At 33.7% G+C, this 25,767-nt stretch overlaps 1 protein-coding gene across 1 annotated transcript in view; it reads left to right on the forward strand.

The window, feature by feature from the left end:
- The window catches only part of LOC145694263 (uncharacterized), a 462,080-nt gene extending 454,995 nt beyond the window's left edge, over positions 1–7,085 (forward strand). Inside the window, exon 16 of the mRNA XM_081770360.1 lies at positions 6,467–7,085. Coding sequence (XP_081626486.1) covers positions 6,467–6,597 — 131 coding nt within the window. The 3' untranslated portion in view covers positions 6,598–7,085. The remainder of the gene's footprint in view (positions 1–6,466) is intronic.
- Positions 7,086–25,767: the final 18,682 nt, after the last annotated feature.

Raw genomic sequence — 25,767 nt, forward strand, 5'->3', positions numbered from 1 at the left:
GACTGATGGTCGACTTGCTGTCCGACAAGATGCATTACATAAGATTCTTAGTGCTCGAGAATACGAAACAGGGAATCTCCATAACTCCATTAGATATAAAATCATTCCCAGACTGAATTTTGAGGCAAACTATTACACTGCAATGATCTTTTGGGAAAGCACTGATGTTTCAATAACTGTACTACCAGTAAGTTCTATGGACGGTTCCAAACAAACAGCTCATGATCAAACTTTTACTTCCTGACAACACTGTGCCAGAATAGTCCTTCAACGTCCATCCGTGTCACACGGTGGCAGTAGAACGAATAGTGAAATTAGTCACTGAAGAAGCCTCCCGAGTATGTGCCAGTGACGCTAGAAGCGGAATAATCAGGTCAACCTTACTTTCTAGGCAAGCTGAGTCTAAATTTCAATCAAAGTCCCAATTTGTGACAATTTTTCCTGACAGTGAGTAATCGGATCAGTTTATCCGGCCCAACATATGGTTGGTTGATTGGATAGGCCTAGCAGAGGAGCCCTAGGTGCAGCCACCTGTACATGGTGGGCTCTGGGTCACTTGACCAGGCTATATTGCCAGGTGAGCGAGGAGCTGCACAACCGCTTAACTGTACTGAATTTGCCTCCTTTTCTGGCCCCAGAAGAGGCACCCCTATTCCCCCCAAGGGCATATAACTGGCATTTTTATACTTGAATGTCAGTTTTCACAGCCACTGACATGTATTTAACCAAAAATATGTTTACTTTAACATAACTAAAATTAATGAACAACTTTGGTATTTTTTGTAGTTTTCAGGTAAATTTTGAAACTTTGATGCAATAGTTCTCAAAGAAGATATTATCTGATTTGAAAAAAAAATCTATACCTGAAATGTACATGTGGATTGGCCACTTTTGCCAGGTATTACATTTCATTCCGAGAAAAAAGTGGTAAAACGCTGCACCCTAGTATGACACTAATCTCGCTTCAGAACGACTCTGCATAAGGCCCTATATAACTATAGTAGTCTTATTAAATTTTCTAGTAGTTGGTAAGCTAAATGGACGATTCTTGTACTCTTTGTCGGAGAACATGTTTTACACTGACGACTGTAGTATTCTTTGATGGAGAACATAAGTTTTACCCTTGATAGGTTTTCATATCAACAAATATGGCATAGCACAAATTGGGAAATCAAATTTAGTAAAAAAAAGTTAACATTGATTCAATGTATTTAATGGCGAATTAATACCTAGGAAAAATAATAAGTAATTTTACCTCAGAATTCTACAATGTTTCTGTGGTATACGCGATCTACTGTGACGCCACACTATAATTTTAAAATTTTCTCACCAATAAAATAACCTATTGAAAATACAGGGGACTTAGTGTGATTACAAGGATGATACGGAAAATAAAATTGTTCTCCACTTACGATTCATACTGAAAAGGATTTTTAGAATAAATGTAAAAAAAATAACCAAAAAAACAAACGGATGAATGATTATATAAATGAATGTTTCTACCTGATCGCATGACGCAATAACTAATGATCCAATTGAAATGAGATATTCAGCCAGCCTTAGGTCTCTCGAGAATCATATGACAATAAATTGATTATAAAATGTATATCCTAAGGGGGAAGAGCGAGGGTCATAATTCATGCGGATAAGTGAGTGGTGACTTGTAAAAATAAATGAAAACGGCCGATATTAGTATCCAATCCATAGTTATCAAGGTCGCTGAAATGAATAGTGACTCTTCTGATCCAAGTGCGAATGTATCACCCATTGGCATGGAAGTAAGGGGCAGAAATGGAAAAGAGTGACATTACGGATTTTTAGAACTACTCGTTTATTGTAAAGCGCATCCCAAGCGGGAATGGGTACAAGAGAGGAAAAGGAGTGAGAAGATTCAAAAGATAAGGGAAAAGGGCGGAAGAGGTGGCATACAAGATAACCGAAAACAATCGATATTATGTCCAAATTCTAATTTTCGGAGTTGCTGACATGAATATATTATAGTAACATCCCCGATATCGTTTCAGTCAAAATTCATCCCCTATTGGTATGGGGTGAGGGGGTGGTAGTAGAAAGGATGTGATTTGGCTTTCTATCATTACACTTTGTAATGTAATCTCATCATTGTAATGCGACTCTAAGTGAGAAGAGGTTTAAATACTTTCCTAATTAAACAAATGGATCGTTCAAAGAAAGAGCGTTTGAGCTAGTGTAATATGAATTGAATTTCCAAAATGATTGCTATCACTCTTTAATAGAATTTTTACGGTAGTGAAATTTCTGGCAATTTGGGATAACTACTGTCCACTGCACATTTTTATGGAAATTTACCAGATATACTATATTGAATATAATTGATGCTAGTAATTAGTTTCCCTGGTTGCGGAACAAAAGTGTCTTTTCATTAATTTTAGCAAATCTTTATTGTAAGTGCTGCCTTCGCTTATTTGCTTTAACATAAACAGATTTAACGTTTAATCTTAAATTGACGTTTAGCAGGTGTATTTCAAGCGTTTCTCTCTAATTCTTGTCCTCATGATCTTTTTGCGAAAGTTTTACGAAATCCAAACTCCACCGCTTATGACCAATAACTAGCTAACTCATTCTATGTCCTATGGAATCCGGAGGTTCAATGCCGCATTCACAAGAGTTCTCCGTTTACTTCTGTCCTTAGGAAACTGGATCCAGTTTCTACGTTTTACTCCTATTTCTGCAAGATCCATCTTAATATTGTCTTTCCATCTGCAGCTAGGTCTTCCTAATGATCGTTTTCCGATTGGACTTTCAGTTAAAATTTTGAAAGCATTCCATTTATAACCAATAGCTCTGTGCACATTAAAATATTTCACATGCTTATTAAGCACAGTCACGGCCTACTTTGATCATAAATTGGTCAAAATCGGTTAAGTTCTATAGACCTCATGCGGTGTATATACTATTTTTAGTATTTGTTGTTTCAGAAATCACGTAGAGAACGAAATTACAAAAATGATTGTTGATTCTCCGGCCTGTTCTTTATGACCAAAACATTCATATAGAACATATAAGAAAATAGATTTTTCATTCAATACGGTTCTCTGATATTAAATAAATACCGGTACTTCAAAGAACACAAACGCAAAATTTGTGTTTCTTCCCTCTTTGGTTCGTACGGTTTATTTCAAGAGTAAAAAAGGCCCTAACTTATAAATGGTAAGTTAGATGCTGTTGAATGAAAATTGATCTGTGAATAAAGTATTCTCAGCAGCGGACAAATTAAACTGCAATTAGACGTTAAGAGGGTAGTTGTTTTGGATTTTTTGAAGAACAATTATTTAATTTGGACATTTTTTAAGTGCCAAATATTAATTTCAAGACTTATTTGAATATGCTTCTTATCTTCGATAGGTTTAGTAGATCAAAAAGTAATTTTTATATTAACCACTAAAATAGTTTCTTATATACTTGAAACAAAAATGGATCAGTTCTGTTCCTACATTTTTACTTCTCTCAATATAGTTTAGTAAGCAAAAGATATTAAAATTTCTGTGTATATTGAAGTGAAAGCTATTCTGTGCTTTTTAATATACAATTTGAATAATGTATATAGTATGAAGGTTAAATATATACAAATCTGTTCCCAGTTTCGCAGAGAATCACTTCACCTATTTAATAATAATAATAATAATAATAATAATAATAATAATAATAATAATAATAATAATAATAATAATAATAATAATAATAATAATAATGTTTTTTATATGTAATTACGAACATATATACCTGGATCAAGGTCTTTGAACCAATATACAGAGAGAATTTAGTAATTTGTCATTCAATTTTTAAATGAAATATGCATAACTGTTGGGCCAATGTTCATAAATTATATTTTTACGACAAATGAAAAAACAAAATAACCACCACATCAACATATACATATTTCTCTCTCATTATAAGCAGTCAGCAAGATTGATTGATATATTAAAATAATAATTGAAATTTCCACCCTAAAGGCAAACAGGAACGGCATATACGAGTAATGCAGCAATACGGTGTCAAAGCATATGTTGTTTGTTTTCAATTACCTTAATTTCTTTTTCATTTTTTGGGGATTCAATCATGCCTTTTTTTACAAAGTACATAGTAAATACATGATTATATTCAAAGGTGTAAAATAAATTAGAATAATTAAAAACCTATTAAAGTTAGGATATTAAAAAGAATTATATATACATGTTTATTCTAATGTGTGCGGTATTGTGACAGTAATTTTCAATTTTTTGGATCAGTCTATCAATTGAAAACATTTAAGTTGAAATTACCTCCGTATTACTTTCTCTTTCTCGTGATTATTTTGTTTAAAGTTGGCATAAACACGATTACGTTTCAATAAGTGAAAATAAGCGAATAGCTTCATTATTTATACTGAGAATTTTAACTCGTCCACTGGGAAATTTAATTCTGAAAATACGAAAGTAATGTTGGTATAATGTTTATTATTGTTTCCTTTATGATGAGCGTCCTCACATACTTATTTTTCAGAATATTGGTCTTTGTTTATGGGTGCTCTTTGGGCCAAATGAATAACACGTGTGTTTGCTGTGCGATAAATCCCTTATTCGGACACTGAACCTCATAGTCGTTAGTGGTGTATGGGCCAGAATACTGGAATTTATACTAATCCAAGATTTTGGTGGACCAACCACTACATCGGTTGCTTTTATTAACAGAGTTATAGGTGCACGCACGCTATTAAGTGTCATAACTTAATCTTCAAAGTTGTGGTTCAGCTCCGTAAACATCTGACCGTATTTAACCACACATTGCTTACACAACTACTAGGCTGATCTTAGGTTTTAATTGATATGACACTCCTCGCTGTAATTTCTGTTTTGTAAGCAGTACGTACACGAAATCCAAACTCCACAATTTATGACTTAATAACTAGCTAACTCACTCTATGGCTACAAAATTTCTCCATTTACTTCTGTCCTTAGCCAACTGGATCCAGTTTCTACTTTGTATTCCTATTTCTGCAAGATCCACCTTAATATTGTACTTCCATCTGCAACTAGGCCTTCCTAATGGTCGTTTTCCGATTGAATTTCTAGTTAAAATTTTGAAAGCGTTCCGTTTATGATCAGTAACTCTGAAAACCAAGTTAAATACCGTCAAATGCATATGGATTGAAGCCACAACTTTGACGCTATGTCACGTAATATTCGTAATATGGGTGCACCAACGATTCAATTAATGAAAACAACCGAGTATCAGGTTAGTGATTGACTCACCTAAATCTTAATCATAGTATCAATTCTAGTAATATTCCCGCCTCAGAACACTAACATCTATGGTCTAGTCTCTCAATACGCAGGTACAAATTCTGGTAATGAATCGGATCTCACCTTAAACTGTCAGGGCCTGTCTCCTATGCACTTGGTGCTGAAAAGAAACGTTAAGTTCCAACCAACCAATCTTTTTTTTTTACGATGATTTTTATTTATTAGTTGTTTACAAATGTAGGATTTACGAGGTTCTTTTTTGTTCTTTCTAGATACTAAATTAGAAGATAATTACCTAGAAGTTACATTTGATAGGGTTGTTATCTTGATGTATATTGTGAACTTTTGTTCTGTTGTAAAGTATGTGAATTGGTATGTAGTATTTCATTACAAGAGAGCAATGATATACGGTTTTGCCTCATTTAGGAATGACGCAAGATAGATATAATTTAGGAACGTTGAATCTTCAATTTGTTCAAAGCGCATAGACCATAAACATTTATATTATCTAGTATATTTTGTGTATAATATATAAATCAAATTATATGAAAATGACATTTTTAATTTAACGTTCCACAACTATAATTTGTAGGCTAAAGCAGACAGATAATTAATGAAAATCAATGATTGTGAAATTAAATTTTTGTGCTCTCCCACTGGGAATCGAATCAAGACCATGTACACCAAAGTCAAACGCGCTTGCCACTAGAAAATCAAATTAAGCCAACCCACATGAGAGATTGTTGTTTTTGCTTACACTGCGGGTCTTAAATTCAAACCACATATCAGGCTAATCTGATTAGGATTTTCTAGTTGTTTTCCTCAGTGTGAACAACTAAATAAGTGATGTAATTTTGTAACTTATAATAAATATTCTTTTAAACCAAAGATTGGTGTTGAAACCCACAGGACGGTTATTTTTATTATTTCTTTTCATTTAAGAGGTTAACTCTTTAACATGTTGATCTTGACAGGATCATCATGCGCGTCCTTTCCTAATATGATCTAGATGCTTCGTTGTTTGTTTTCCATGTCTGGTTCGTAGTATATGAATGACTTCTGCCCGTATTCTTTCCAGAAATCTCTTTTCATCTTCCTTGAATGCAAAATAACCTGATACTGTTTATATTTAAGCTTAACAAATAAAATATATAGATTCGCAAGTAAAAGTTACCGATACAATTCTATCGCTTTTGTCTTTACAGAGGTTCCTTTGTCTGCTGTGGCTGGGTCATATAGTGGTGATGGATCTAGAAGTCCGCAAGGGAGTCGAATGTACTCTTACAACATGCAAGGCGTTAGTCGTTCTTCAGCAAGAACTATGATCAGACATTAACCTTGTAATAAATATTTATATGAAATCAATAACTGTCCTTTTTTTAACCATTGTGCCGAATGCTATGTGTGAAATAACTTTCACTGAAAGATCTTACAGTACCTTATATGAGTGCGACAAAAATATGCGATTGAGTGAGTTGCTATGCGTGATTACATATTGTGGGTACACGAACAGAAATAATGACGTGTATATTACTGAACAGTGGTGAACGGAGAAAAAGCGAGCGATAGGCATCAGGATGTTTGGCATATTTCATAAATGCAAAGGAAAACATGCAATTGAAAAATAGAACGAAGATGAACAAAATAATAATCAATAACAATGGAAACAAGAAATATGAATTAGTAATAAAGCTGTGAATAGAAACAGAGAATAAAGTAATGAATGGAAAATACAGCAGCCATGTGATACATTTTGAGAGTTCAAGAACAACAAGACAATAGTGTTTGGTCAGTGTTTGTGATAAATGAATTTATGATATTCAATCATTATGCCAGTTTTCTTAATCATGTCTGTAAATAGATTCAAAGTTTTACTGGAAATAATCCAAAGAAAATAGAATACAGCAAATTATTTTAAATTATTTAATGTGTAACTTTCATTATTTGCAACGCGTATCGAAAGTTTTTTTCCCCTCAGAATGGAAATTCTTGTTCAAAATTACACACTTGCAATGAAGGTTATTTTTAATGGTCAAGGTAGTGAATGAGGTAAATATTAAATTAAAACTGAAAACCAATGTACATAGATTAGAATGTGAAAAATTATGATCAGATGACTAACTTTTAGTTAATTATGGCACATACGGTATATGTAATGTAAAATCACGAAATTCTTTTCCAAAATTACAATAATACCTACCAACGTCTTGTGTTGATATAATTTCTTATTCATTGTGGTTATTCTTATTACAACTGGACCTGTCAGTAGTTCTCTGAACAGGAAACTAATGTTGTTATATTGACTCTATGGGTAATCTGGACTTGATAATCATGCCATGTAAATTAAAGATGGAAAAGAACTACAGTAAACTTCATTAAGTGTAAAAAATAAGATAGACAGACATTAAACAGTACAAGATTTTTTTACAAAAAACTTCTACAAATCGTTTAAAATGTAATACAGCATAAGAACATAATGTGTAAAGTATAATTTCTGAAATAATATGTACATAATACATTGCTCAGAGAGACTTTGTCACTAACAAAAAAAAAAAAAAAGTGTAATTAATGCTGTTCTTATACGGCGCGAAAAAGAAAAAAAAGTATGTGATATTAAATGTTGTATAAATTGTCCTTTAAACTGATATCGAATTCCTGATGGAGAAGAATTAAAATATTTGTTATTGTGTAATAAAATTGGAGACAAAATATACTGTATATAATTATATTTCAAATAAATTCTATGTAATTGTTTCATAAGCACATTTCATTGCTTACTACAAACATCACATTTATTTTTGTCTGAATCTCATTCAAGTTGTAAAATACGCATACAATTTCCCCACACAAGATAGTAATTTTTAAATTATTTTTTCATTTTATAACAGTGTATTTATATTAGTTTTTATTTTTGTTCGAATATCATGAAATGAAAGTAGTAAAATATCTTTTTTTTAAAAAAAGAACATTATTTTGGAATGTCTTACTGAAATAGCATTTTGTACTCAAATATCAAATAGCGCCGTGTGGACTTTGTGGTGGACAAACACCGTGCTCGTGGGTTTTCTCGGGGTTCTCTCGTTTCCTCCCACTGTCTTCATTCCACCATTGGATTCATTTCTCATCATCACCGTCTCCTTTAGCCTCACCGGCATAAGCGTGGGACGTAAAACTAAAGATTTCATTTCATTTTCAAATATCAAATAATCTTAGAAGATGATTAACATATTTTGTCATAATAAATTTCCTTAGTGTGATATATAAAATGTAACAGTATGTTCACAGAAACTAAAAAGGATGCTCACAGAGTTCCTATGCAATTTCAGTCCATATGAATTTGTGGTGGACATCATGTTCGTTTTCTTTATATGCTACCATTTACTCTCATGTTCTCATTTCACGAACTTCAATAATAATTCCTGTGAAGTGTAAATCTCTCCAGTTCCGTATTGTGTCGTTTCCATGTGTGATATTACCATGATGAAAGACAGATTACGAGGGAAATTCGAAAATAATCCATCCCCCAAAGAGAGACCTCGATGCAATGTGGCAAACAGGATGTTCAGTTAATGCGACCATCCATATGCCATTTGGTGGCATACGACCAAAATCCTAGGGTTGCACAGTGGGCCAGAATCAGAATCTGACTGGAAAAAAGTAGTTTTGGCAACTACGTCTAATCTACATTCGAACAGCACAGTTGTGTTAAGTAATAAATAAGGTTTCTTGCTGCGTATCAGTAAACACGGATAACAGCATATAGTGGCGGCAGCAGCACTTCAAAATTGATAGTTCATTATCTGTTTTATAGCGCGCTGAATTGGGGTAGTATGAACGTAAGGTTTGCGGTTTAATTGCGCATGTGAAAAGGCAACGAACGATCGCAAAATAAGCTATGAGTAAAGGTATGTATATGTACTTGCTGTTTGACTAAAGTTTTGATTAATTGGTTTACGTTGCTGTTCTGTAGAAGCATTTCTAGAGAGTCGAAGCATTCACGTATTGAAGAACTGCTATTGGAAATTGAAATTGAGATTTAAAAATGTACGTTCATGTCTGTATTGAGATCTTTCGTCATGGTGTAGTTTGATATATGTACTTCGAAATACAGTTGTGATCTACTGCCCGTTCTTGCCCAATTTTTATATTTATCGTCTTTTCAAAGTTAGGTGTAGCGAGCCGGATACGCTCTTCGTGACGTGAAGAACCTGTACGAGGTATTGCGTTCTAAGCCATCAAACGAAGCACTTTATAATTATGATACGAACAGTTATGGAATGCAAATTCTTTCTGTAGATGTTCTTTGCAGTGTGAGAGTGACTTTAAGTGCCTTCAAGGAGTACGTTTGAGGAGGAAGTTTCTGTAACAGAGTTTCACATCTTCCCATTCACCATTGTGAACACAAGTTTAGGGATATCATTTACTTCCTTCTCCTGAATTGGTACATTAGTAGGCTTTAAATTACGTATTTGCGTTTCCATTGAACATACCTCTTTTCTCGACAGTTCAGTTCTCTTTTCTGGTACAATAATTTAATGAGTCGAGAAAATCTAGGCGACGATGGTTTGGGATTTTGCTAGAAAATTGTTTTGTCAAACTCCCCATCTGATGTTGAATACAACTGTAAGGGAACGAAGGAGATAGCAATAATATCTGAACCACTAGTTCAATTTATCTTCTGTTTGAACTTTCTGCTTATATACATTATGACAACTGCTTCCATCGCAACCCCACTCACACACTAACTTCATTATGTCTCCATCTTTGATGCACTGTTTAATATAATCTTCATGTAAAATCACGATGCGCTCAATTGTCTGATTTACTATTGCTTGTAAATTATCTTCGGCCGACATGTCAGTTACTATAATATTCTTTTCTCTGGTATAACGCTTTAATTTTGCTTCCCACACCACTTTATACGACGGATATATGTCACAATGTTTTGTCTTTGCACCTAGTCTCAAATGTGCATACTGTCTTTTTGTTAAGTTGTTATCTATAATAAGTGCCACGACTTCATCCGGAGAATAAGTGTTTGAGAGAATTTTGGCGAATGATAAACCTTTTTGATTTTCGTTGCTCCCTTAGGTGTCGTTTGAGTGATTTCTCCTAATACAACTGCGGCATCTCTTTTTCCAGCAGCTCTCAATGAACATTGGGTAGCCAACACCAGCTCTTACTCAGAATGCTTTGTATAACGAGTGGTTGTACAAGTTTTTTCTTCGACTTTGTTTCCGGATCTCCGAAGAGTTTACTAGGTCTGCCTGATTTACTTGTCAAAGGACTATGCTCTTGGCTTCAAGAGATCGTTTTGAAACCAGTAAATACTTTATCAGATAACTTAATATGTCCTTCCAACCAATCATTATATTTGGATAAAAATTTATCAGTCATTCTATTACACAGCTTCCAATGCTTCTCGAAATCACTTTGAAGGCACTTAAAGTCACTCTCACACTTCGAAGAACATCCACAGAAAGAATTTACATTCCATAACTGTTCGTATCATAATTATAAAGTGCTTCGTTTGATGGTTTAGAACGCAATACCTCGTACAGGTTCTTCACGTCACGAAGAGCGTATCCGGCTCGCTACACCTAACTTTGAAAAGACGATAAATATAAAAATCGGGCAAGAACGGGCAGTAGATCACAGCTGTATTTCGAAATACATATATCAAACTACACCATGACGAAAGATCTCAATACAGACATGAACGTACATTTTTAAATCTCAATTTCAATTTCCAATAGCAGTTCTTCAATACGTGAATACTTCGACTCTCTAGAAATACTTCTACAGAACAGCAACGTAAACCAATTAATCAAAACTTTAGTCAAACAGCAAGTACATATACATACCTTTACTCATAGCTTATTTTGCGATCGTTCGTTGCCTTTTCACATGCGCAATTAAACCGCAAACCTTACGTTCATACTACCCCAATTCAGCGCGCTATAAAACAGATAATGAACTATCAATTTTGAAGTGCTGCTGCCGCCACTATATGCTGTTATCCGTGTTTACTGATACGCAGCAAGAAACCTTATTTATTACCTAACACAACTGTGCTGTTCGAATGTAGATTAGACGTAGTTGCCAAAACTACTTTTTTCCAGTCAGATTCTGATTCTGGCCCACTGTGGGTTGGCGCTATCGCAGTGCCAGCCAAAAAGTTCAGATAAGCGATTTATTCTGTGCTCGGAAAGTATAGAGGAAAGACGTGTTTTAATCTTATGGTCAAAGGAGAAAGTGCAAGCGGTTGTGCGGTATGATTGGGTCCGTGAGATATCGGGCGCTGAACTGTATGATCCACATACGAGACCATACTCGGCAGCGGTAATACAAAACCATCTTGCGAGTCCGCGTTTGAGAGCACCTTGTCTATCCGCCTCACACTTTCGCCCAGTGACTTCCATATCTTTCCAGAAATAGACAAGACTCACAACGGAAGGCACTTTGGAACAAATGACGAAGTGAAAACAGCCATGAATGAATTTTTCCGATGCACAACAAACTTCCCCTCCCAAGGGAGGTTTTTGAACCTTGTTAAGCAATATGGCAAATGCGTCAACGTATTTGGTTATGAGGAGAAATAAAGTGAGCCTTGTTCTTTATTTTCGGAATATATTACATGTTTTTCACAAATGATATTTATGTCCATTGCCGCTACGAAAAAAAGTTATTTTATCGCTTACGCTCGTAATATTTCGAAAACAATCGCAAGTTCATTTTAATTTTTAAGCTTTAGAAAAGTAATTCAAATTAATTTATTTTCAGAATTTGTTAGAGTATAGGAGAAAAAGTGTTTTAGTGAAGTGACCAAAATGTTAAAACAAGATATGAAGTAAAACTATTAAACTCCCCTATCTCAGAATTCCAAGATAATGTATTAGCGAACGCACGAATTTTGTTTGCAAATTGCTTAAGTTTTTCGGTATTTCAAACTGATTGCATTTTTTGATATGTTTTAATGTTATTTGTTAATTTGATTATTACATTTATGATTACATTTTAACTAAAGGGCATTACAACACTGTATGAACAAATAATGTTTCTACGTATGTTTTCTAATGTGTAGTAAATAGTTGCGCTTATCTGTAACAGTATCTTTATGCGGATCAGTTCTTAACTACAATATATAGAACTTTCCCCCCGCATTTTTCAGTTTGTCGAATCTTGCCAGAAACACACTGTTATTGTCAATTTATGAAGACAAAAAGTAAGGCAACTGCAACTTTTTGTTGCTAGCTAATACTATCATTAAAGTAAATTTGAAAATGACATCTTTCAAGATTAAGTGAGTAGACAATTAGTAAATAAAATGCATGTTAGGATGAAAATGTAAAGTTTGTTAAATACGATATATGATAGATTAATTAATTTTGTATGTGTTTACCTTTTTATCGTTCAAGAGATTGACGACAATGGCGTGTAAGATTCCGTTGCGTGAAAGATCTCTTGAACGTATTGTTTGGATTGAAATGGAATGAAATAATGTATCGTCCCACGATCATGCTTTTTAGGCTAAAGGAAACGGATGATTAATGAAAGCGAATAACTATGAAAAATGACTAAAATGAGATTGTAAGAGAAAGCGTGAGAACTTTGAGAAAACCCACGAACTCATCTTTAGTTTGCAACACTGAATAGTAAGTCTAGTACAGTACAACCCATCAAATCCGAACCCCGGAAATCCGAAAACCCGGCAAATCCGAACACGTTCTCAGGGAAAAAAATTAACTACAGCTGGAAAATGAAAAAAATAGATTTAATCACACAAATTTACTTTTTTTTTTTTCAAGGTTTTAACATATTTAGACTTAATGCTTATTCAAAACGTTATAAAATACAGTTAAGTTTAGATAAAATAGGAAATAGTTTACGTTTACTTACGTATTTAAAAAAATCCAAAACAATGAAATCATTTTAGGTTAACTGGATTACGATTCACGCGAAAAATAACAACACAAGATTAAACAAACACTCATTTTTCACTTGAAATCAGTTATCTTTAACTGTCGAAGATTAGAAAATCTTCCCGCGGACGCAATTCCAAGCCAGCGTCGCATGAACATCACGTCGTTTGGAGTAGCTGACGGGTGTTGTTTCAATCATTTTGGACATGAGTGTACACCCGCCAGTCAAGGTCACTGCCCTTTCGACCACTGGGCCACCCTGTCTAACCTCAGTCGTTGTTTTACCGCTAATTCAGTGACGAAATAAGTACGTAATATTATTTCCCGGGTAATCCGAACTCCCCGAAATCCGAACAGGCTTCAGCCTCAATTAGTTTGGATTTGAGGGGTTGTACTGTATTGTTAGTTTTCGTTTAACATGGAGATTTGAAATAATTAATAACCTAATTGCTATTTGAAAAAATATAACTATTGAGTTCGCAACATGTTCATCTGGTAGTATCGCATTGAATGTCGAACAGTGTTGTTCTGTTGATATTTGCATCCTTCTAAATTTCAGCGTTAGTTAAAAAGTTACAAGGATATACCAAAATTAAATGTATGGTCTCAGACATATTTTATACTTGGAAATTCTGGCAACATCCAACAGTAAAATAAAATAAAAAACCCTCTTGTTTTGGGCGTTTCTATTCTTGCGTTCCACACAGGAAAACTCAATTTAATACCTTAAAGTTTGTAATTCCGTTAATTAGAAAGAACTTAGTAAAAACTTCTAACTTAATTACTCGTAATGTACGTTCTGAGAATTCCGTACATTTGAGGAAGTTTAAAGTTTACCAAAGAAAGAAAGCTATTTCGGATCAAAGAATTTATCTGTTGTTCCAGAATACATCACTGACGATAACCGTTAATTTTAAATGTATCAGGCTGTAATTTTGCTTTCTAATTTCTGAACCAAAGCCTCGTGTAATACAGAGCGCCAATTTATTTAAGCAAGAATCAGGAAGTAAGTAATAGGATGGAAAATGCTTTAAACAATAGCGTGTCTGCCGAAAAGGCATTACCATGTAAATCTCATATAGCCAACCTTCGCTACCCAATCGATAAAACAAGGAAAATTGCTTCTACAGGGCTTTTGTTCGTTTTTCGTTAACATGTAAATGATTAATAAGATCGTGAAAAAGGAGTTCATTAAAAGAACAAAGAAACTTGAGATAATCCGTACACGTTTCGCCTGATTCCAGAAATATGTAAACAAAATCAAGAAGAACGCGATACCAATTATATTTGCCACTTGGAATAAATAAATAAATACAATAAGCTCTTTAGCCAGAATGTTTATTTTCTGTTACACAGTGGATTTTTAAGAAATATAATAGGGTATTATTAGTATTTACGGTTATTGAAAGGCCAGATGCTTGACTAGAATTTTATGACTGCTTTGAGGTCTATTTAATCTTGAAATATTTTTGTAACTTGTTTACTTTGGATTTTTGGTTTCTTCATAATAATGAGTAGAGAAGTACGTACAACTTTTAACGTAAAAAAAATGAGTTGAGATTACTAGAAATGGGTAATCTCCAAGTAACTTTGATAGATGAATACGTTAGTACCTTGTAGGATGCTTGTGGAAAACAACTTACTTTGCAAGATTTCTGGGTTAGAGTTTCTTTATCAACTAATCATTTCTTTCTTCCTCGTTTGCACTGAACTAGAAAACAATAATTAATTCATTTTCAGTTCAGTAATTCTCAAGTTACATCTAGTTGCACCTTTGTAATTACACTGTTGCTAAAACTAATGAAAAGGCTTTCATACGTAGCAAATACACAATCACAGAAAAAAAGACTTCGAGATTCTGGTATCTTCACAAGATAACTTCCAAGAACTCTTTGAAAAGAATTTTTTGTTCATTTTTTTTCTGGCATTTCATTTAAATTAATTCAGTTAATTGTAACTCTGATCATTAGAAAGAACTGCCGTTGCTTGCAGTTTGATTACCCTTAATGCAAAGTCTAGGAAGTCTGTCTTGAAGTTTAAAAAATGAGAAATACATAAGCTAAGGTGAAATGACAACTTTTGATCAAATTGAAATGAAATGAAGCTTCTTGTTGACGTCTCACACTTGTAATCTTTACCTCTCTTCTCCGATATATCATAATCTTTTAACACGTTCTTGAGAATTCTGTTTCTTCTAAATCAATGATCTAACCAATTTCTATTCCTCTTTTCACCTTCTATTGTGTTTCTAGAATACAGTAGCTTCTCAAACAACTCCCTAACCAATTTCTCATCTTTTTTAATTATCTCCAATATTCTTCTTTTCTTCCTCCCTCCTTTCTTCTTGCAACATCTTTTATCTGTTCCTTAGAATATAATTTCTTCTCAATGTTCTAACTAGATTATTTTCTTCTTCTTTAAGATATTTCCCATATTATACTTTTCTTTCTTATTATTCATATCACTTCTATCGTTTTGCCGTTCAAGGTAACTAATTTTCTTCATTCTACATACCCACATTTCGAAACCATCAAATCATCATTTTTTTTCCAGTGCCGCTGATCATAAACCATCTCTCTATTCCCCTTGTTGTTTCTAAATTCAAATTCCTGCTCCTTAAATTTGTCAGTCTTGTTTTCATGTAATTCTTCAATATAGATATATACTGCTGCTAGTTAAAATTTCACTTTACTTTGTTCCAAGCTTTCCATTCTTAGTTAATAGTGCTATGTTTTGTTTGGCCTACCTTTATTTTACCTCCATTGATCTTGCATCCCTGTATATTCGGCCATATTTTATACTCCTTACAAATGTATTCTCTTAATTAAATTTATATGTACACACGTTTCGCTAGCTTTGTGGTTTCCTTATGAAAGTTACTACTTTACTTTCTATGAAATTTACTACTTTATTTTCTTATTCCATGCTACTTTGCTTTCTCATCCATATTTCCCTAATTTTCCTTAACATTTATTCAATAGCCTATGGCTTCTTAGTTTTGTTTCGTTGCTATTTATTGTTACACATATTTGATTTGGAAGCCACCGCCCGTTAGTGGATGTTTCTATTTTTCTTAACCTTACAATGCATAGTGGGACATATGGGTCATTGTAAATGTAAATGTAATTTGTGCTTTCCTACATAACGGTATGTAGTTGTTATTGCATTTTGAACCAGTTCGAAGCTAGTTGTAATTACACAGTTTCCACTTAGATGGCACTTTAAGCGTACCGATACTTCCGTTACTCATTTTTCTTTCCTCTTGCAAAACTATTTATTTCCATAGAAAATAAAATCATGCATTATAGGGTTAATTTAAATACTTTTTGAAATTATCCATTTTCATTTCCTTTCAACTTCTTTAAATTCTAAAATTGTTACTTTATCTTTACCGAGAAAAATAATCGTTACCAAAAACTTATTGTTTATTTTGAACAAAAACTTCAATCTATAGAAAAGAAATTTGAAGGTTATTCTGAAGGTAATAAAATTTGTAGTTTCAATTAAATTTAATACAAGTATAGTATAGATATTGGAGTAACTTATATCGATACATGTATATTATTTCAGTTGAAAGGGGAAATGCTACTCTCCAGATATACTTGGATTCCACTTATCTATGGTGGGTTTAGGAATAGGAAGTACCAGCTCCATTTTATATTAACGGGAATATAACAACGCGAGTTTTAAAGGCAACAATTTTCCATCTACAATATTTCTAGAATAATATTTCTGTAAGAATGTTGTACAATGTTTCCCTCTTAATCGAGTCGTAGATCATTCTAAAATTAGTAAATAATGTACCGGGGTACTGTATTTCCATTTTTTTCTCGAATAATTGACGAATGGTATATATTTGTCGATAGTTGATAAATTTCGTCTAAATATGCACTGATAATATGCAAATATTTAATCTGAGTATGGGTTCCATCTTAGAATTTTTGAGAAGATTTGTTGAAAGGAAAGTGGGATGAGAAGAAAAGATTTGTGGGATGTTGAAAGAGAGAAATGCCTCGATTATTATTACAATCAGCTCTGTCGCCTTTCTTATGAATGGGAACAATAATTGGTTTCTTTCCACTCTTGTGGTAATTCCTTCTCGTTCCAGATAAGGAGAACGAGTTTATGTATCTTGTTCCACAATTTTTTTTCTCCAGCTAAAAGTAACTCAGTCGGTATTTCATCTGCACCCTGACATTTGTTTCTTTAGTTTCTTTATTGCGGTTTCTACTTCTGTTCGGTTAGGCTCTGGAATAGTTAGGCTCTGTGTAGTTCTGCTATAATTCTTTTTCTTCACGAACACTAGTTTTTGGTTACGCTTTAAAGAAATCGTCAAAGAAATCTTTCCATCTATTCAAGATATTATCTGTATCAGTGTGAATTTTTTCGTCGGCTTTCTGTAATATATAATCACAAAGTTGATAGTCTTTCTTAAATTCGTTGATGGTATGCCCCAATGTTTTGGTTTTTACTATTATCTTCAAGTTCATCAATTTTAGGTTTCAAAAAAATCATGTTTCTTTGTTCTAAAGATTTTGCAAGTTTTCCACCTAATTAAAGGAATTATGTGTAGTTATATCGTTCGGATTTTGTGGTAATTGAAGTTTTGCCTGTTTTTTTTCTTGTCTGCTAGTTTAGTGCATTCTTGGTTTAACAATGGTTTATTCCAATGTATTTCCGCATGGCTCAATCTTTCTTTTGATGAAATTTTAATACTACTTTTCTTAATGCTCAGATCCGCCTCTTCAGTTTCGGCATCTGAAGACTTTAACCGAAACGGGCTATCATCGCATTTTATTTTTTTTAGCCTTTTTAATCATCCTCTTTTTTTTTTCGATAATTGGAAGGAAGAAAGGGAACAAGGAAAAGGGTAGGAAGGACGAGACCACAACACTCAACATCCAACAACAATGAACAACAAACAAAACAAAACAAAATTTAAAAAAACAAAAAGAAAAACGAAAAGAAAAACAAAAAGGACTTGAGCTATCTAATCAATATTAACTAACTAACAAGAATTTAATTAGTATCTAATTTTATTATAATATTATTTAACAAAATTTTATTGCTATCTAGCTATTACCTAAATTGTCATGTATATTAAGTTGACAATTGTTAATATTTCAAAAAACCTACATTTTCTAATTTTGTCTTATTGATTTTAAGAGTTCATTAAAATAACACGAAAAATTTTCCTGTTATGTTCTGATCTCCAGTCAGATAATTTCGGTGTCTGCTTACTGCTGATTCTCTTCCTAATCTTGGTATCTCACCTAAATGATTTTCACCTGTGTGTGTGTTCCTCTCCTGTGTCACGGTTTCCCCTGTGTGGTTAATAATCACTATATACACATAATTTCACTAGACACTACACTACACATCACTTCACTAAAAACACCACTTTTCTACAATGCACTTAAGTGTCATATTGATAAAGTTTGTTCATTATTTTTTTCAAAATTATGATTATGGCTGTATTTGTTAATGTAGCTGTATTATTCATTGATCTCGGTTCATCCTGCACATCAGAAACGGACCGTGAGTACATGAGGCCGAGGACCCACTCGGAGCACTTAGTGCGGGCCCTGGTCAGTTGTGTCCCGCCGCCAGAGCATCCGGAGTTCCTTACCAGTCAAAAGACCGAGAATGCTCTAGGCACTCACACACCATCGCTCAACCTTCTTCCTGGAGGCGCGGAGATCCAACGCTTCGAGAAGTTTCCTTCGGTCCAGGAGGGAGGAATCCTCATTCATTCTATTTTCCATATTTTACGTCCATTTGGTTTGTGTTTTCTGTGTAAAATCTTTTCTGCATAGTTCTGAGTATTTCTTTGCTACATGTGCCAGGATTCTATAATCCTCTTCATCTTCCAAGATAGCTTTAATATCTTTGTCTAATTTGGTCTCGAATTCGCAAGTGCTTCTCCAGGAACGGGCACCACAGAACGATGTGTTTAGATGTTCCTTGTTCTCCACATTCACAGCTATCATGTTCTTTCTTGTTGATTCTATAAAGATGGATTGGGTAGGGACCATGTCCTGTTAGGAAATGAATTAGTCCTTTGTTGGGATTGAAGTAATTCCATTTGAGTAGCGTCCCAACGTCTGAAATAAACGTGAATAATCTTCTTTATGTTTTATCTACTCGCTAGTCTTGTATCCATTTTTGTTGAATTTGTCTTTCATCCAGTTTTTCTGTTTTGGTCCCTAAAAGTTCTTTCGTCTTATTTAAATTTCTTTTTTTATACCAGTACGTTGCCGCTCTCTGGATTACTGTTAAATACATTGGTCTGAAACCCATCAAAATACACAGTGCACTGTCGTGTTGAAGGAGCCACCGAGCCGAATTAAAAAGTTTCTTTGTGGGCGATTTATTTTTCCTTTCAAGGAGTTATTCTCTTAATAATCGATATGTCCATACGCTGGAAGCATAGTTCACCGAGGCACTTAGGATTACCTCCTGATAAGTCTTAATTAATTTTGTCGGTAGCCTATAATTTGTTTGAGCCAGTGAAATGAGCTTATTAGTTACTTTATGATGACTTTTGAGTAACATAACTAATATGCTCTCCAAAATTCAGTTTATCGTCTATCATAATCCCTAAATATTTAAATACTAATACCCTCTCGACCTTACAGTTGCCTATTTTAATTATTGGGCCTCTTAATAATTTACTTCCAAAAATCATGTATTTCGTTTTCCTCTCAGAGATTTTCAGCTTAGACTTTCCACACCAATCAAGTAATTCGTTTATAACTCGTGCTGATTTTCTTTCCAGTTCTATTCTAGAGTTTGCTGAGATTATTACAGCCAAATCATCAGCAAAACCAATTACTCGTTCAGTTTCCTCTATTTGGTTTAGTCTTTCTAAACACGGCTGGAATTCCAAATCCCACATTAATGGTTCTAAGATCGATCCTTGCGGAATTCCTTTTGTGTAGTAACTTTGATATTTCCCAGGTTCTCATGGATGATGATCCGTCTATTCAAGAAGTAATCCCTAACTATATTTACTAAATATTGAGATAAATTTAGTTCTTTTAACCTTTCAATGAGAGATGGCGTCCATAAGTTATCAAACGCTCCCTCTGTCAAAAACAGGGCCAATGCATATTTTCTTTCCATGCTACTTTCCTTAACTTGATATACAAATGTATTTAAGGCATCTTCTGTAGATTTGCCCTTTCTGAAACCATATTGTAAACAATCATCTTCAATATCTCTATGCTTTCGAATTCTCTTTGCTATTATCCTTTCAAATAATTATGAGATGTTTCTCAATAGGCAGATTGGACGGTAAAAACTCACTTCTGTTAAATCTTTATCCTGACTTTTTAACAAAATTAGCAATTTCGATTCTTTCCACAACGAGGGAAATACCTTCTTCTTAACTAGGGTGTTGAACAATTTTGTTAGATATGGAGTCCAAATATCCTTTTTATTTTTGTAGATCTCATTTACTATACCATCTAATCCTGGAGCTTTCTTAGTCTTTTAGTTTATTGTTTCAACTTTCTCGTTGTCCGTTAGTTCGATATCTTCTTCTGCTGCCAATGCGATGGGTTGCAAATATTTGCTTCTTAATTCTTTCTGTTCTTCCGTATCATCTTCCTGATTATCTTTGGGGGAAAAATTGTTGCTTACTTTCGAGAATGTATCCTCTCTAGTAGTAGTAAATGAGCAATTTTCATTTTTTAAAGTTGATAGGGTCAGAGGATTAATTTTTTGCATAGCAAGTTTATATGGGAATCCCACGGATCCATTTCTAAATTCTTTTTTAGAAAATATTCCCAACTTATTTTCTTGGCCTTTAATATTTCCTCTGTGTATTTTAGTTTGATTTCTCTATATTCATTTAATCTTCTTCTTTTCAAGACTGTAGACTAGGTTTCTTGATAACTTTTCAATTTAGCTTTGACTAATTTTTTAAGGGATATAATTTTGATTACCAAAAACCATCATATGTTTTCTTAGGAGCCAAATCTGGAGTAGAAGCCTCTATTCCTTTTTTTTTTTGTATTTTCTTCAATTAAAGATACCAATTCATTCATATCTTCAAAATTGCTTATTTCAAGTTATTCTAAGTTTTTCTCAATTTTGTTCCAATCGATTTTATTTATATTATATTTTTTTCTTAATTTGCTCTTCTTTTGATTCATTTGCTATTTCAAATGTGATTACTTCATGGACACTGATGGTTACTCTATCTTGTACCATCCAATTTTTTATCCATATCTCTAATTGTAGAGAGCATAGTGATATATCAATATGGGATGAACCCATGGGACCCAAAAAAGTTGGCTTATTACTCCTGTTCAATATAATTAATCCATTTTGATTTATAAAATCATCTATCAACTCACTTTTATTGTCAGTTTCAGGGGATCCCCAAAGAACAGATTTAGCATTAGCATCCATTGTTAATATATACTCGTTATTTGGATTTTGTTGAATAATTTCCTGTATTTTATAACCTTGAATACCATTTGATAGAAATAATCAGTATTGGATTTAGGAAAATATTTGGGAGGGGTTTTTGGTTTGTTTTTTTTTTCTAAAAATTCCTAACTTTTATTTAAGAGGAGCTTAAGTTTATGAGTACAGGCATAACAAATATTTCGTTTCGTTTGTGTATTCAGCTATAATCTTCCAGATACAACCTTGAAGACCATTTTATACTGATAATCAGTAGCAGGTTTAGAAACGTATTTTGGGAGGGGCTTTTCTTATTAATGCTTAGTTTTTTCTAAAAATTCCTAATATTTTATTTGAGGTAAGCTTGAAGTTTATGAGTAACGGCAAAGCTAATATTTAGTTTGTTTTAGAAATTTCGCAATTTCAGGATAGAGGCTTGAATCCGAAAGACATCTCCACCCTAACCCTCTTCGTAAATCAATCACTGCTGGTAATTAGTAATAAAGAAGATTTAAAAACGATTAGAAAGGAAGTCGGCCAGGACTCACAGTACACGCACTATCTCTACATTCACAGATAGAATTAAGAAAAACTTATGTCAAAATGGTCGAATGCGGGGTTGAATCCCGGACTTTACGATAGAAGCGCGAAAGCTAACCACTCACTGTGCAATTATAGTTAACTTAAATATATTCTCTCTCTCTCTTTCTCTATGGCCACAAAAGCTCTCTATTGACTTCTGTCCTTATCGAATTCAATCCAGTTTCTACTCTGTATTCCTATTTCTGCTAGATCCATCTTAATATTGTCGTCCTATCTGATCTTAGGTTTTCCTAACGGACGTTTCCCGATTGGATTTCGAGTTAAAACTTTGAAAGCGTTCCTACTTTCTTCCATTCTGGCTACATGACCTCCCCACCCGAGCCTCCAGACTTGATGACTAACGATGTTTGGTAAACCGTATAAATTATGTAATTCCTCCTTATGAAGTTTTCGCCATTCCCGTTCCTCTTGGGTCCAAATATTCGTCTCAGAATTTTATTCTCAAATAGTTTCAGTCTGCGTTCTTCCCTCAGCATATGCGACCATGTTTCACAACCATAAAGCATAACGCACATGATTATCATTTTATATATTTTAAGATGAATAATAATAAGAATTTCCTGATTTCAGTCGACATTTAATTTCTTTGTGGGTATGATTTTGGTCTGGTAATACTGATCCAAGATATTTGACAGTATCCACTATGTCGAAAGTATTAATTGATATTTTAACGCATTCATAATTTGCCGTATTACGATCCTTGTGAACTTCCTTGTATTTAGATTTATCTGCATTTACTCATGACCCTGCAAGCGTTTAATAAGGCCTCTGCATTTCTTTTGATTGTTCTCCTAACAGATTTACACAGCATACACCATAACCTGGTGAATACCATTCAACTCTAGGCCCTGGTTCCTATCTTTGATTTTTATTATAGCGTACTCCGGAACAAAGCTGAATAATAACGCATATCCTTGTTTCAGGCCAATCTCGACGTGGAAGCTCGCATTTTTCTACTCGGACTTCATTCTAGGATTCACACTTAATAAATCTAGCTTTTTCGGTATTCCAAATTCTGTAAGAATGCTGTACAATGTTTCCCTCCTAACCGAGTTGTAAGCCTTTCTCAAATCAAGAAACAGTTGATGTACTGGGTAATATATTCCCATTTCTTTTCGAGTATTTGTCGAATGGTAAATATCTGGTCGATTTCAACTAAATCCACACTGATAATCTCCAATAATTTCATCTGCGCATGGGGTCAATCTTATTAATAGAATGTTAAGAGAAATGCCTCGATAATTATTACAATCAATTTTGTAGTGTTTCCTGTGAATTGGAACAGTGATTGATTCTTCCATTCTTTTTAAATGTATTCCATATGTTTTCTTTTTTTGTAAAAAAAATCGTAACGATATGTTGAATTTTCTTGTTAAAAAATCAGAAACCTTCAGGACTGGGTAAACCGTGATGGTGGTTATATATTCTACAGCCTAGGAATCCATACGCTCAAATGAACCGTCTATTACGTATATGAGCCATGCACAGAAAATTCGATACTTTGCCGATTCTGAACAAGCTTAAGAAAAAGTCTGTGCATTACAGAATTTGGAGCTTTACCGATTTTGCAGATCCGAAGCACCTGGTAGGTGGTAACAGATTATTACGTATGTGATCAATCAGTGAAAAATTTGTTCGAAATATCCATACAATGTATATGAAAGTTAAAACTTAACTGAAAAATTTCAAGAATGTACAGAACCACCCGAAACGAAGCTCTTGATGTGCAGATTTCTCTCATGTTTTTCTTTATTTTGCTTCAAAAAGAGGGTGTGTGATATTTTGAAGTAAAAATACTACATACAATTTTGCTAGTTATTTGTGTATCATTTTAAAAGTACTTATTGTATATAAGAGGTTAAAATATTATTACATATATTGGTTAATCCTTTGGAATTCATAACGTAAATATGTTAAGAATTTAAAAAAAAAATCAACCACTAATTAAATGAGTTTTTTGTTGTAGAAAAGCGAAACAAAGTCTGCTTTATCAGTTTAAAGCAAAATTTTCAAAAAAGCCCAAAATTTTCCAAGCAAAAACGCGAAGCAGAAAAAACCGAGTTTTTTTTTCCAAAAAAGCCGGTTTTAATCCGAGCGCTTGCATCTCTACTTAAGATTGAATGTTTTCTTGAGTCTTATTACATGTATGGAGAAGCGCCTGAGTGTTTATGCTAACCAGTCCTACCACAATGCCCAAATGATTGCGTATTTGCTCGTTAAGCTTGAAAATAATAATAATTACTCACCTATACATTGTCCATACAGCCACATGTTATGAATGAATGTCAAGTCCGGAAATGATGACGCTGAAGTTTTTACTTTTTAAACTTCTTCGTCCTTTAAATGATACGTGTAAATTGTCTTTCAATGTTTTGTATCACGAATTAATATTATTGTTTTTCTCTTATAACTAATGAACCATTTGTCCAATTTACACCGTTTTTTTTAAATAACACTCACCAGACATTCACAAACACTACAGTACCACACATTGCACACGAAACACACTTTTTCTCGAACTCTCGAGTTCTTTTTCAGGAGCAAAACAAACGCACTTCCTCTCGTTTCTCGATCCAATACTCAAGTCCTGATTTCAACCCAAATATCCTCAATAATTCATTCTGAACCTTTTAAAACTGAGAATCTGTTTGACATTTCAATCTGGTATTCCCCTCTTGCCTGGCTCTCTTATTTGTTTAAATTAGACTTCTCCGTATTAAATTCTCAATGTTTCCTTTATTATATTTCTATATCCGCCAAGTGAACTTTGTGGTGAACAAACACCGTGTGCGTGGTTTTTCTCGGGGTTCTCCCGTTTCCTCCCACTTTCTTCATTCCACCATTTCATTCATCTCTCATCATTACCGTCTCCTTTAGCCTAACCGGCATAACCGTGGGACGTAAAACTCAGAAATTTCATTTCATTTTATATTTCTATATCTTCTTTACTATAACTCTATTATCGCTGCTACCAGATAGTGAGCAGTGTCATAGTCAGCTCCTCTGAACAACAAAATATCAATTATGCTAGACGATCCTCTTCTATCCTACTAAAACGCGATAAATTTGGTTATGTTTTTCGATTTGGTGAAGTTCAAGAATGTCGCGACATGAGAGTTTTGTACTCTTCCACAATAAGGCTTTTGGATGTTGCAAAGGTCTCGAATCTAACGTCGTTGTTATTTATACTTTTCCTATGTATAAAATTACAGTGAGAAATTTATAAATTATCATCTATAGTTTCTTTGATGCGGATTCATTTCGTTTAGATAATAACTCTTACAAAAATGTGGTACATACGTATTTTTACATTAGTAGCTCTAACTGTGTCTGTGTATCGACCTTTAATTGTTTTCAAATTTCCATGTTAAAATTTAGTATTATAATTTAAGTCATAATTCACATAATTTAACTCATAATTTTGTTCATGAGCTTTCATGTGGAGAGTGGTCTGAAATAAGAAGATACATTGTCGCCATTATTATTCCACTTTGTCCTGGAATGCGCTATAAGGAAAACGAAGATAGCAACCAGGGCCTAGAGTTGAATGGTATTCACCAAGTTAT

Source organism: Thermobia domestica, chromosome 1 (assembly GCF_964235325.1).
Source record: "Thermobia domestica chromosome 1, izTheDome1.hap1.1, whole genome shotgun sequence".
NCBI lineage: Eukaryota > Metazoa > Arthropoda > Insecta > Zygentoma > Lepismatidae > Thermobia > Thermobia domestica.